This window comes from Gavialis gangeticus, unplaced genomic scaffold, assembly GCF_001723915.1.
Source record: "Gavialis gangeticus isolate Ggan-Ray unplaced genomic scaffold, GavGan_comp1, whole genome shotgun sequence".
NCBI lineage: Eukaryota > Metazoa > Chordata > Crocodylia > Gavialidae > Gavialis > Gavialis gangeticus.
This window is the reverse complement of record NW_017728972.1, coordinates 628,737-640,748: the sequence shown is the minus strand read 5'-3', so window position 1 is coordinate 640,748 and position 12,012 is coordinate 628,737. Positions and strand designations below refer to the sequence as shown.

Here is a 12,012-nt window from a genome sequence, read left to right as displayed (position 1 = left end):
ATGTGCTCCTGGCCATGAGAGAACCAGTGCACTCTCTCAAAGGTGGGGTGGCTGAACTGAAGCAAATAAGGGAGGCAGACAGTTTCACAGATGAGACTTTCAGGGATACTGTAAAGCAGGTCCACCTCCATTGTAGCAGCCCTATTCTGCTAAGAAGGAAGTGAGTCTCTGAGAAAGAAGGCATCAAGATGAGGAGAATAGAAGTGATCGCTTAGATGGAACTCACTATTGAGTTGATGTTATAGTATCCTCTTGTACTGAGGATAGTCCTCCAGTGGAAAGGACCTCACAAAATAGGAACAGGTGATAGTAATAGGGAATTCAGTCTTTATGTGTATAGGTATCTGTGATAGTGTCATCCAGGAGGACCTCATGGTGACTTACCTGCCAAGTACAAAGTTAGGGACTTCACAAGACGTATAGATAGGATCCAAGGGGTGCTGGAGAGGAGCCAGTAAACATGGCCTGTGTGGGTATCAGAGACATAGGGGAACCATAAGAGAGAATTCCTGGAGTCTGCCACATAGGAGAGTTCTGCCAAGAGTTCCTGGAGTCTGCCAGCCTAAAATTTAGACGGCCACATAGGAGATTAAGGACCTCCATGGTAGCATTCTCTGAAATGCTACCTGTTACCGCCCAGGGCCTTATTTGATAGTCAGAGACAATGGTATAGAAAGGAGAGGTTTAGGTTGATTAGGAACCAGGGAACATTTTAAGACAGGAGGAGCCTATTTAGAAAGGATGGGCTCCACCTGAGCCAAAATAGAATCAGACTTCTGGCACTAAAGTCTTGAAAAGGTTATAGAAGAATTTTAAAACTAAAATCTGGGAAAGATGGCAAGTATAGAAGAGCACATGGTTCAGAGTAATGTAAAACTCAAGGGGGACGTCACATGAATTTTGGACCCCTTTGAAAAGAATAGGAAGAAAATAGAAAATGCAAGTGCCGGTGATAATGAGGCTAGTCCGAACATTCAGCATCCCAGTCAATAGCACACAAAAAACTCAACCAAGCAAAAACAACACTTACAAGCACTTCTGTACAAATGCGAGAAGCCTAAAAAATAAGATGCATGAACTAGATTCTTGACATTTAAGCTGCTGACATGGGAAAAAAAATAAAAACACGGAAGAGGAAGCACATCAGTTTGACCTGGCTCCCCAGCATCTGTATAGATCATGCACTTCAGCAAGACATTTTGGTGCTTTCATCTAATAACTGATTCAATCACCTATTAGATAAAAGCACCAAAAAGCCCTCCTGAAGTGCATGATCTATACAGACGCTGGGCGAGCTGGGTCAAACTGACATGGTTCCTCTTCTGGCCATGTGCTCTGCTTGGTGTGGGAACCATTGATCTGAAAGTAAAGTGTTGGGGTTTTTTTCCCCATGTCTGTCAGTGGCCTTCATGGTGATAATGACACTTAAGTCACTTCAGAGATTTGATGGAAGAATGATAACCAACGATACTGTGATACCAGGGCACAAACTATATAGATTGACAAAGTGGGAGGTCAGGTTGAGGAAGTGACACTGCGTGATAAAGATAGCATAGACATCAACAGCACAAACTTAACTGAATGGAAAAGTTCTATAGAACCTATGTGGTAGAAAGTCTATGCTTGAAGAAGAGGAAGAAAGTATTAGTTTTGTACTACTGGCCACCTGATCAGGATGGAGACAGTGATTATGAAATGCTAAAGAAGAGTAGATTAGTTATGAAATGGGATATGCAATAATAATAGGAGATTTCAACTATCCTCGGAGAGACTGAGTAAACACACCACTGGGATGACATGCAGAGATACATTTCTGGATACAACAAATGACTGCTTTCTAGAACAACTCTTGAATCCCACAAGAGAAGTAGTAATTTTAGAGGTATTTCCGAGTAACACAGAACCTAGTTCAAAAGGTTCACAAATGTAGATGAGCACTTTGTAACAGTGATCAAAATATTAAATTCAACCTCTTAGCAAGAGGGAACAAGCTAAAAGAAATCTACTATACTGATATTTAATTCTAAAAGTGAAAATTATATAAAAATGAGGAAGTTAGAAAGAAGCTCACAGAAGAATGTAACGGGACTACAGGCAGCCTGGAAGCTTGTCTAAAAACACCATGTTAGAAGCTCAGGAAAAATGTATACCACAAACCAAAAAAAGGTTACCCAGAAGTCCAATTAAAAACCCTAGATTTAATAGCAGAGTTAAGGAGGCAAAAAGACACAATTTAAATAAATAAATAAATAAATTTTTTTAAAAAAGAAAAGAAAAACAAGGCATCCTCAAATAAAGAAAACAGGAAAACACAACCTCTGGCAGGTCAAATGTAAAAGCATAATAAGGGAAGCCAAAAAAAAAAATTTTAGGAGTGTCCTGTGAAAGAAGCCAAACCTAATAATACGGATTAACACACACACACACACACACACACACACACACACCAGAAACAGAGAATCAACCAGAGATAAAGGTACAGAAGGTGGGCACAGGGAATTTAGGTGGCAGGAGAGAAGTTAATGAATTCTTTGCAATGGTTTTTATTGCAGTGATGTTGGGGACATTCCCACACTGGAAGTTTTTCCTAGCAAATATAAGAGTCAAATCAAATTGAAGTGACAAAAGAGGAAGTTTTAGAACAAATTTAAAAAACATCATTATTAAGTCTCTGCAACCAGATGGCTTTCCCCTGAGAATTGTGAAGGAACTCCAATGTTAAATTGCAGAACTGCTGGCAAGAGTATCTAACCTATCCTTAAAAATAGCCTCTGTGCCAGAGATCTGGTGGGTTGCCAACATAACATTCATCTTCACAAGGGACTCTAGTAGGGACCCTCGAAACTACAGACCAATGAGTCTCATTTCTGTGTGGCAAACTGGTAAAACTCTATAAGAAAAAATAAAATCAGCAGTCATATAAATAAATACATTCTGGAAAAAAGTCAGCACGCTTTTTTTCAAAGGGAAATCCTGTGTCACCAATCTGCTGGAGTTCTTTGAGGGTGTTCACAAGCATGTGGGCAAGAGGAACCCAGCTGATTAGAATATTTGGAATTTCAAAAGCTTTTGACAATGTCCTTCAACAAAGGCTCTCAAAAAAAGAAAAACCTAAGTTGCCGTGGGATTGGAGGGGAAGTCCTTTTACAGAAAGTTTTTTTTAAAAAAAACAAGGGGAAAAAAGGGAAGTACTAAGTTGTCATTTCTCAGGATGGTGGGAAAGCTAAACCTTCTCCCGTATAGTCATAACAGGCATGAAGAAATTAAATGAGCTGTAGCATACGCAACCTAGCCTCCACCCCCCTCCTCTTTCTTCTTTCTGCCTTTCTCTTTTCTCCCTCCCTTTTCCTGCTTTCTTTCGCTCTTCTCCACCCCACCCCCCGCCATTGGATGTGGTCATCTTCGCTTGCAAAGGACAAACAACATTCTGTAAAAAGGTGGTAAAGTCTGCAGATATTAGACCAGAGAAGTTCGAATCATTTGAATAAGGTAAAGAATGTTGAAAATATGATGGTGTCATTATTTTTAAATCATTGGAAGGCCCTTATCTTGAAAAGTGCACCACAGAAATAAACTGTGCTAAAAAACACGAGACATTTTAATTTCCTCTGTTTACCATGAAGAAAGATTAAAAACATAAGATTTACCTTAAAGAGAAGACAGAGAAGGGCCATCAGAAAAATATATGGAGAATTATCAGCCAGGCTGCCATGAAGTCCTTTTACTGTGCAACATTAGCATTGCTATTGTGCAAACACCTACACAATTGACTAGATAAACCCCGAGTTTCAAATAGGAATCCAGTGTCAAAAAAAATTTTTTGACCTATTGTGGCCTTTCTGAATTCTTTGCAATAGAAAAAAATTGCTGCATTAGTTTTTCCATAATCAAAGAACAAGGGAAACCTAAGATCTAGCATTTTCTGAGGGGGGAATCCTATGTCTAACAAAGGATATCAAGCAGCGGTGCTCAATCTTCTGAGCCTACAGGTGCAGGGCTGGTTCACAGGCCAGATTAGGCCCCATACCAGGATTGGACCCTGTGCCTGGCCCCTGGAGGCACAGGTTGGGCCCTGGGGCTCCGCACTGGCTCTGCCCAGACACTGCACACCAGGATCAGGCCCTGGAGTTCCACACCTGGCCGTGCATGTCAAGATTGGGCTATATATCACCCTGCACACCCAATCCAGCACTCAGGACTATGCTACCTAACCTCCAGGGCTCCCCACAGGTCTAGAAATTTGACAAGAGGGCACCAGTATCACTGCTCCACCACCAGACTTTCAGACCCATGGAAAGTGCTCTACAGGCTGGATGATGCAGCTCCATAGGCAAGATCTGGCCCACATGCCAGAGTTTGAGCACCCCTACCTTAGAGCAATCACAGCTATTCCTGCATACTCTGTGGTAGTTGTACCTCAGGATGGTGGTTGGGATTTGTCTGATGCAAGAAATTTGTGTTTCTTATGACTTTTCTCTTTATATGAAAATAATGAGAAGACAGAACTGGCTGCTTAGGCGAGTCTCTTCAACTCTGCCGTGAGGGTGGGAAAAAGATACAAAGGCACATACAGAAAAAAAATCCTTGAAAACTAGCTATTAATCTGGAACTGAACAGCAGGATTATGAGGACAAAATCATTCTTCAGATGATGTGGAGAGTCATGGATCCAAGCCTTCCCAGCAACCTGATGGAAACTCATGCTTCACTCTGCCCTAAAATAGCAAGAGATACTTAACACAACCCAGCCCACAATGAGGCAATAGATCTCTACATGCATCACTCCCACAAGCTGAGTGATAAGCAAAGAAGCATTTAGTGCACCACCTGGTGTTTCTTATTACACAGAGTACAGATTATGCGAAGATTTCTGCAATTACGCCATCCAGAATTGAAATGCAAAACACTCTGGGCACTACAGCAATGGCTTCCAACACACAGGAATTGAAGTGCAGCCCCCATTACAGGTACAGAAGACAAACTTAGCCCCACATACCTATAATATGCACAGTAAAGACAAGTTTCACTTAGTGTGGGAAACCTTTTTCAATGTCTTGACTTAAAAGTATTTAAAATATAATTGTTGGTAATACATTATAAAGCAGGAAAGTGTAAAAGGAGAGGACCAAAGCGAGACCTGCAAGGCAGAGGTGGCTAGTCCCCTACCGAATGTGAAAATTAGGCTAAAAGGCAGATTTAACTTTATCTGTCATTTGAACCATGCTGGGGATAAAGAGCATAAACAGTTGTGATTCCTCTATTTATTGCTTTTAAGACAAAGAAGCTAATAGAGGAACATCTTTTTCATAACCTATACTATTTCTGCTGTACTACTGCAATTAAATATTCAATTACTCCCAAGTCTGAATGTGAACTGAGACTTTAAATACACCTAGGCTGAGTGAAGGTTAATCTTTACTAAGTGCAGTTGCCTGCTTCTTAGACACTAGCACCATCACGTGGCCAATTTTTGTCACTTGAATTTGATTTAAATTTTTTGCTAATATGAATCTCACTTATGGCAATTAATAAAACAGATGATCACAATTTTATTTAAGGAAATGTCCAATAATAAAAGCTAGATTCTGACCTTGTTTTGCTTACCAGAACATTTTGGAGAATATACATCCTAAGAAATGTCTACAGCCCAGTTTCTATACTACACTTTCTTGTTACTAAATCTTTTGGTATGTTAGACTCAAGGCCCTTTGTCATTTTGAAATTGGGACTCGTGTTTCTTAGTCACAAAAGCACTTTTGAAAATTCTACTCTGTCCCAGCTATTTGAAATAATCTTGTCATAGCAATACAGATACAGGAATCCTGAAAGATGACGTGACATCAGTCCCTATTTTATCCAACTATGTAACGTATGCAATATATGTATGAGTATATGCATGCATTTCATTTCATGTACATAGCTTTGAGACACTTTTTGGAAAAATTGCTATAACTTAGCAAGGCATTTGTAAGAGAATTCTGCCTCCTGCTTTCCTTGATATGAACATTATAACACCTGAGAGACAATTGTTTACATGTTTAAAAACATCCTAAAAAGCTGCTTGTCCTAGAAAGGTCCAATGTCCTGCGTTTGGCAGCCTTCAACAGGTCCTAGCAATTTTGGGCACATTTACACGAGATGCTATGGCACAGTAGTAACAAGCTAATGCGCCGTAGCTGGTTGCTATGGCACAGTAGCATTGCCAGGCACTAACCACATGGTGATGATGCTGTGCAGTAACTCATTGCTACGGAGCAGGAGAGATGGGAAAAAAACATAGTGACAGTACTGTGCAATAAAGCCAGTTACTGTGCAGTCATTTAGTACTGGCTTATGCAAGTACTAAATGACTGTGCCGTAACAATTGCGCAGTCCACCACTTGTGTAGACAGTCACTGAGTTGGACTTGTGCTAAGGTAAAATTGCACTGTTTGACACAGACATGCAGCAAACTGGAGGATATTACAGGGGGCAAAAACAAGAGGATGAAAGAGACTACTGTATCAAATAATCAAGATGTCAGAACTCAGGAGATTGACTTCTCACTTTGACATACCAGTGACCACAATAATTCGGCTGTCAGGAGTATGTTTCATCACAAGAGCTCAAAATACAATGCATTTAAGTAATTCAGTCTTATAGTTCCTTTGTAAAATCACTGTCATCACCAAAATGGGCAGAACTAAGATTCACAAGACTTGTAAACCAAGAGACATGAGAGCCAACACAACAGTATCAGAACTAGGTCTCCTAACACCCAGTCCCATGCTTACATGCTACATCTGTAATCTTAGTTATGAAAGTCACTTCACCGTTACCAATAATTTCTGCATTTGCCATACAGGCAGCCCTCAGACTTTAGACACAATTGGTTCCTGAAAACCACATCCTTAAGTCGAAACGTAACTCAGAACCGATTTTCCCTTAGGAAACAATGTTATAAATGGTTCCTGAACCAAGGCCCAATACCCTATTCTCACCAAAAATAACCCAGAATGTTGTACTCAATCAATTATAGATGAGTATTATAGCTACATTAACATATTTATATCATAAATAGCAATCATACTGATTTGGAAGGACTTCTTTGAGGTGCCTTTGTTGGACTTTTTGAAGGGTTCTTGGCTGGAGTCTTCTCAGGAATCTTGGCTGCAGGTTTTTCTGGAGTCTTGTCTGCTTTCTTAAAGAAAGCATCCAAGGAAGTTTGGAGAGATGCTCTCCAGGGAGATGAGTGACACAGCAAACTTGTTCGCTGGCATGGCATCGGCTCAAACATTGTAAAGTCGAAATTGAGGTCAAAAAGTTGAAACAGGGTGTCAATTTATAAACACTGTAAGTGCAAAACATTGTAACTCAAAACATTGTAAGTTGAGGACTGCCTGTAATGGGGCTAATGTTAAACTACCTCACAGGTTAGACTGTTAGACCATATTTGTACGATGGAAATACAAACTGTATTAAGCAACCTATAAAGCTTAGAAGAAGCAGCGGCATAAGGAAAAATCAAACATCTTTCCATATACCATAGCTCTTTCATGGACAGCCTAGAAGTCCCAAGAAAACTGGGAGCAAGGATGATGGTCAAGATTATTCATATACAACTTTTATTCCAATTTAGCAAATTTTTCCTCTCTATTCCTTAGTTAAAAGCTTGCATGAAACACCCATTTTCTACACGAATCAACGACTGAACAGTTTTTCATTCTCAGGTTTATTTAAAGTTGACATCAAAAATTAAAAAAATAAAACCTAGTGACAAGAATCAAGCTTGGAAAGTTGCCGTTCATTCTTAGATCCTCCTGGTTTATACACTGGGACCAAACCAACAACACTGGAACCTGGAGTGTAATCAAAATAATCTGCACCAAGGCTTTAAACTTCAGTCATTTTTATAGGAGAAAAGTGTTAAATTTCTCATTTCTTCGAGTAATCAATTAATTAGCTGCATAGTTAATACTGACAATTGAGAAGTCCATATACAATCCCCATGGAAACTACACATTTTGCTTTTTCTCTAGCTCTAATTTGTGTTTCAGACATTTCTTCTCCCATGTTCTGTTTCAGTCTTCATCCCTCCCATGCTACTGTTCTTTGGGTGAAGTCCTGGGCTTTCTGAAGAGAAAGCCTCTTTCCTACATTTAGATTTGGTTTGCTTTCTGGTTAGTCAACACTACTTTTTCAGCGTGACTGGAGATCAAGGCTGTATACCGCTTCCCTACAGGTTCCAAGTGCATGCTCTATGCAGCATCCCCACTGCCTGTGGGCCTCAAGACTAAGTCAGTTTAAAAGTAACGAACATTGTTACTGGATTGCTAGTGAAGCTCGCTCAGCCCTGGTTTGTCCTATGCTCATACTTTTAATTCCTCCCAGTCTCCCATTTTTTTCATCCACCCTTCCATCAGAATTGTGGCCATGCTGTTGCTTGTTAGAGGACTCTTAATCTAATTTGCTAATCTAGTCCTGATGGGGAATCACTATGTACAGGAACAGAAGCACAGGCATCATCAATCCCCACCCCCTCCTCCCCCCATCCTGCTTGTAAGGCATAATTTAGAGCAGCACACACAAGGATTTTCTACCAAATTTAAAACTTGTGGAGAACATGGAAGCAGAAAAGAGCAAGCAGAGTTTTGGAAAGTCCAGCTATTTCCCCTTTCTGAACTTTGCTGCAGCTGCAGCATTGCCTTTTGCTTTCTTTTTGGTTGGTCCCTTGGGCTCTGGCTCCTTTCGCTTGGCTGAAGTAATGGAGCCAGTCACCTTGAAGAAGTCATCCAATCGGCCCTGAGTGCTACCTTGGCGGCTCTTGCTCAACCTCTTGATCCCATTGCGGATCCGTTCTTCATTGAACTGCTTCTCCCCACACATAAACCGGACAAGACCATCTTCATCAGGCTCACCCCACTTTAACTCCACAGCCTCAGGGTCTACCACATCAGGCTGCAAAAAGAGGTGTTGGGCTTCCTTGTGCAGCCAGTTCTCAGGAAGAGGGTACTTCTTAGTGTCTATGTGCTCCATGATCTTCTCAATGGTTTTATGTTGCTTGATGAGCTCAATGGCACGCTTGGGCCCAATACCACGGATGCTCTCACAGTAGTCACAGCCCAGGAGAATGCACAGGTCCACAAACTGCTCCCATGTCAGGTCCAGCTCCTGCAGGATGCGGTTCAGGTGGAATTCCTGGATAGGCAGTTTCTTGGCCTCGCTAGCTGTGAGGTGTCGCATGAGCACCGGACTGCCAAAGGTCAGGCAGTCCATATCCTCAGTGGCAGCTGCATAGACTTTGCCAGCTTTCACCAAGGTGGCACAGCTGGCTTCAGCCTCGCCCGGTGCTTCCACATAAGGGATGCCCATCAATGACAGCAGCTTCTTGCATTCATCATTATGCTGCTTGGTTACCTTGACCAATCTCTTGCTGAACTTCTCAACGTTCTCCTCCTCGCCTGCCTCCTGGGCCTCCTGCAGCTGCTTCTCCGCCTCAGCACGGCGCTCACTCCGCTTGGCCAGTTCCCCTGACTTCAGCTGGGGGGGCTTGCCATCAAAGACGTAGATGGGCTTGATGCCATTCTCCACCATGCGGATGGTGCGATAGAACATGCCCATCAGGTGGCTGGTGGTCTCGCCCTCCTCGTTGTGCAGCACATCAGCCCCCTGGCGCACAGCAATCAAGAACTGGTAGATGCTCATGGAGGCGTCAATGGCCACCTTCCGCCCAAAGTAGCTCTTGATGTCATTCTCCCGGATGGCACTGGGAACCATGTCCGCAATCAGCTTGGCCAGGCCATGGATTCCCATCCTGGCAACAAGAAATGGGGAAGTGAGGACAGGAGCAGCCCTAGGGTCACATTAAGTTTTTAAGGACAACAGGCACATGCGGGACAAATGGAGCATGCCAGGCCTCACCACATGAGCACTGCTGCCATAGCAGAGGTGCTTCACTTGCACCAGTAACCTGGTGTGCCAGGAGCAGATGGAGAGGAGGAGGTAGACAAGGAAACTTGTCCTGCCCCCTTCAATCTCCCCTTGCAGGAACACAGGGAGGACCCATATAGGAGAGGAAGCCTCACCACCAAGTGCTGGATTAGCCCTTCCCCACCTCTGCCCCCGCCACAGAGTTACTGGCCTCAGAACAGCGTTTCTCATCCTTTTTTGTTCCAGGACCCATTTGTAAACAATGAAGGGCAGTTCCGACACAGTGCCCCTCCTGCCCCCCAGCTGTGGAGGGCATGGGGGGCCCCAAGCAGACCGGACCTCTGCCAGCCTGCAAGGGAAAAGCCCCAACTTTCCACGTTTTTCTCTGTTACAGGCAAGTTCATTTGTACAGCCCGTCCACACCCCTTTCATATGTTCTTGCGACCCACTTTTGGGTCACGGCTAGAGTGGCCATCATAGAGGACGTCCCTGTTTTCTGCTACTCCGTCTTCTATCAACACCACACCCGACCCCCTCTATTTTTCTCTTCCAAGAGGAAGAGACAGGGCGGAGGGCAATTGGACTGTCCTCTACGATGGCCGCCCTAGCTACGACCCACGGGTTGAGAAACGCTGCCCTGGGAAGCGTCGCTCTCCTCACAGAAATGGGGCGGCTGCCGAGCGGAGGAAGTGGCAACCCGGGCCCCCTCCAAGCTCGGCAGCATCCTGCCCCCACCCCGCATATCAGCCATCCTGGGTGCCCCGCGCCCTGGCCGGTGCTGCTGAGGCGAGCAATCAGGTACGCGGGAGTGACGGTTAGGACCGTTGGCGCGCGCCAAGCGTTCGGAGGGGGGCGGGGAGGGGCTATTACCTGCTGTCCCACACCCAAGGCCGCCGCTGCCTCAGCACCCGCGATCCGAATCCCCGCGCACCGGTCACGTGGGCGCCGCACCGCCCCTCCCCCCAGCCAACCGGATGCGCGCGCGCGGGAACGAGGCCAGCTGCTGCCGGACCACAACTCCCGACAGCCCCCGCGCGCCTCTTTCCGCAGCCGCCTCTTCCTGCTCCGGGGTCAGAGGTGACGAGCGACGTGTCCTTCCGTTGCCGGGGAGCGGGGCGGCGGCGGCGACATGGTGAGTGGGGGCAGCGGCGGGAGTTGCGGAGGAGGGGAAAGGCAGGACTTCCAGCGTCTCACCCGCCTTCTTCCCCCGTCCTCCTCCCCAATTGCAGGAGCTGGAGGCGATGAGCCGCTACACGAGCCCGGTGAACCCGGCCGTATTCCCGCACCTCACCGTGGTGCTGCTGGCCATCGGCATGTTCTTTACCGCCTGGTTCTTCGTGCATCCGCCTCGGCCTGTGGGTGGGGAGGGGAGGGCAGAGGAGGGGGCAGCGCTGCCAAGGCCTCAGCAGGAAATGATCGTATTGAAAGCTCAAAACGATCGGATTTGCTGAAAAACTACCGTACACGGTGAAAAAAATAGGCATATAAGTATGCAAATGAGTCTTCTTGTTTACTTTATATTGCCCAGTGTAAGTGACGAGTGACTGAGAGAGACCTGGGGCATCAAAGTTGGAGCATTTCTTTATTTCAAGGCAAGCTGCCGTAACAAAGTACTGGCAGCAAACCCAAAAGTCACTTACGACTCTCTGAGAATAACTAGGGTTTTGCATGTGCTGCCACAAAAACGACAGTATGTTTTGCAGACAAGGTACTCTGGGTGAACCATGTCTGCCTATGTCCTTACACCAACACAGCTACAACTGAGAAGTTAGGGAGCTTCTGGAGGGTCTGGATGTTTTCAAGTCAGCCGGTCCAGATGATCTCCACCCTAGAGTTCTAAAGGAACTGGCTGAGGTCATTCCAAGTCCCCTGGCATGGCTTTACGAGCACTCATGGTGCTCTGGAGAGGTACTGGAGGACTGGAAGAGGGCCAGCGTGGTTCCCATCTTCAAAAAAGGGAGGAAGGAGGACCCGGGAAACTATAGGCCCGTTAGTCTTACCTCGATCCTAGGCAAGCTGTTTGGGAAAATTATTCTGGCACACATCCAGGAGGGGCCAGCAGGGGACTGCATGCTTAGGGGCAACCAGCACGGGTTCATCAGTG

The 12,012-nt window shown here is 44.9% G+C and overlaps 2 protein-coding genes across 3 annotated transcripts in view; one reads left to right on the top strand and one right to left on the bottom strand.

Moving 5' to 3' along the window:
• Positions 1-8,038: 8,038 nt before the first annotated feature.
• FEN1 (flap structure-specific endonuclease 1) lies at positions 8,039-10,858 on the bottom strand. Of its 2 annotated transcripts, none has more exons than XM_019504963.1 (2): positions 10,779-10,858; positions 8,039-9,792 (listed from the first exon to the last, which is right to left on the bottom strand). In XM_019504963.1, the coding sequence occupies exon 2, from the start codon at positions 9,789-9,791 to the stop codon at positions 8,643-8,645; it is 1,149 nt and encodes a 382-aa protein (XP_019360508.1). In that variant the 5' UTR covers position 9,792; positions 10,779-10,858; the 3' UTR covers positions 8,039-8,642. The 2 variants fall into 2 exon arrangements, with proteins under 2 accessions (XP_019360508.1, XP_019360517.1); XM_019504972.1 differs by lacking the exon at positions 10,779-10,858 and adding an exon at positions 10,569-10,644.
• Positions 10,859-10,949: 91 nt separating this feature from the next.
• The window catches only part of TMEM258 (transmembrane protein 258), a 3,948-nt gene continuing 2,885 nt past the window's right edge, over positions 10,950-12,012 (top strand). Inside the window, exons 1-2 of the mRNA XM_019504985.1 lie at positions 10,950-11,040; positions 11,138-11,247. Of these exons, the coding sequence (XP_019360530.1) occupies positions 11,038-11,040; positions 11,138-11,247 (113 nt within the window). The 5' untranslated portion in view covers positions 10,950-11,037. The remainder of the gene's footprint in view (positions 11,041-11,137; positions 11,248-12,012) is intronic.

Bases quoted from the DNA above. Each gene is read 5' to 3' on its own strand.
- FEN1 (XM_019504963.1), bottom strand. From the start codon at position 9,791: ATGGGAATCCATGGCCTGGCCAAGCTGATTGCGGACATGGTTCCCAGT.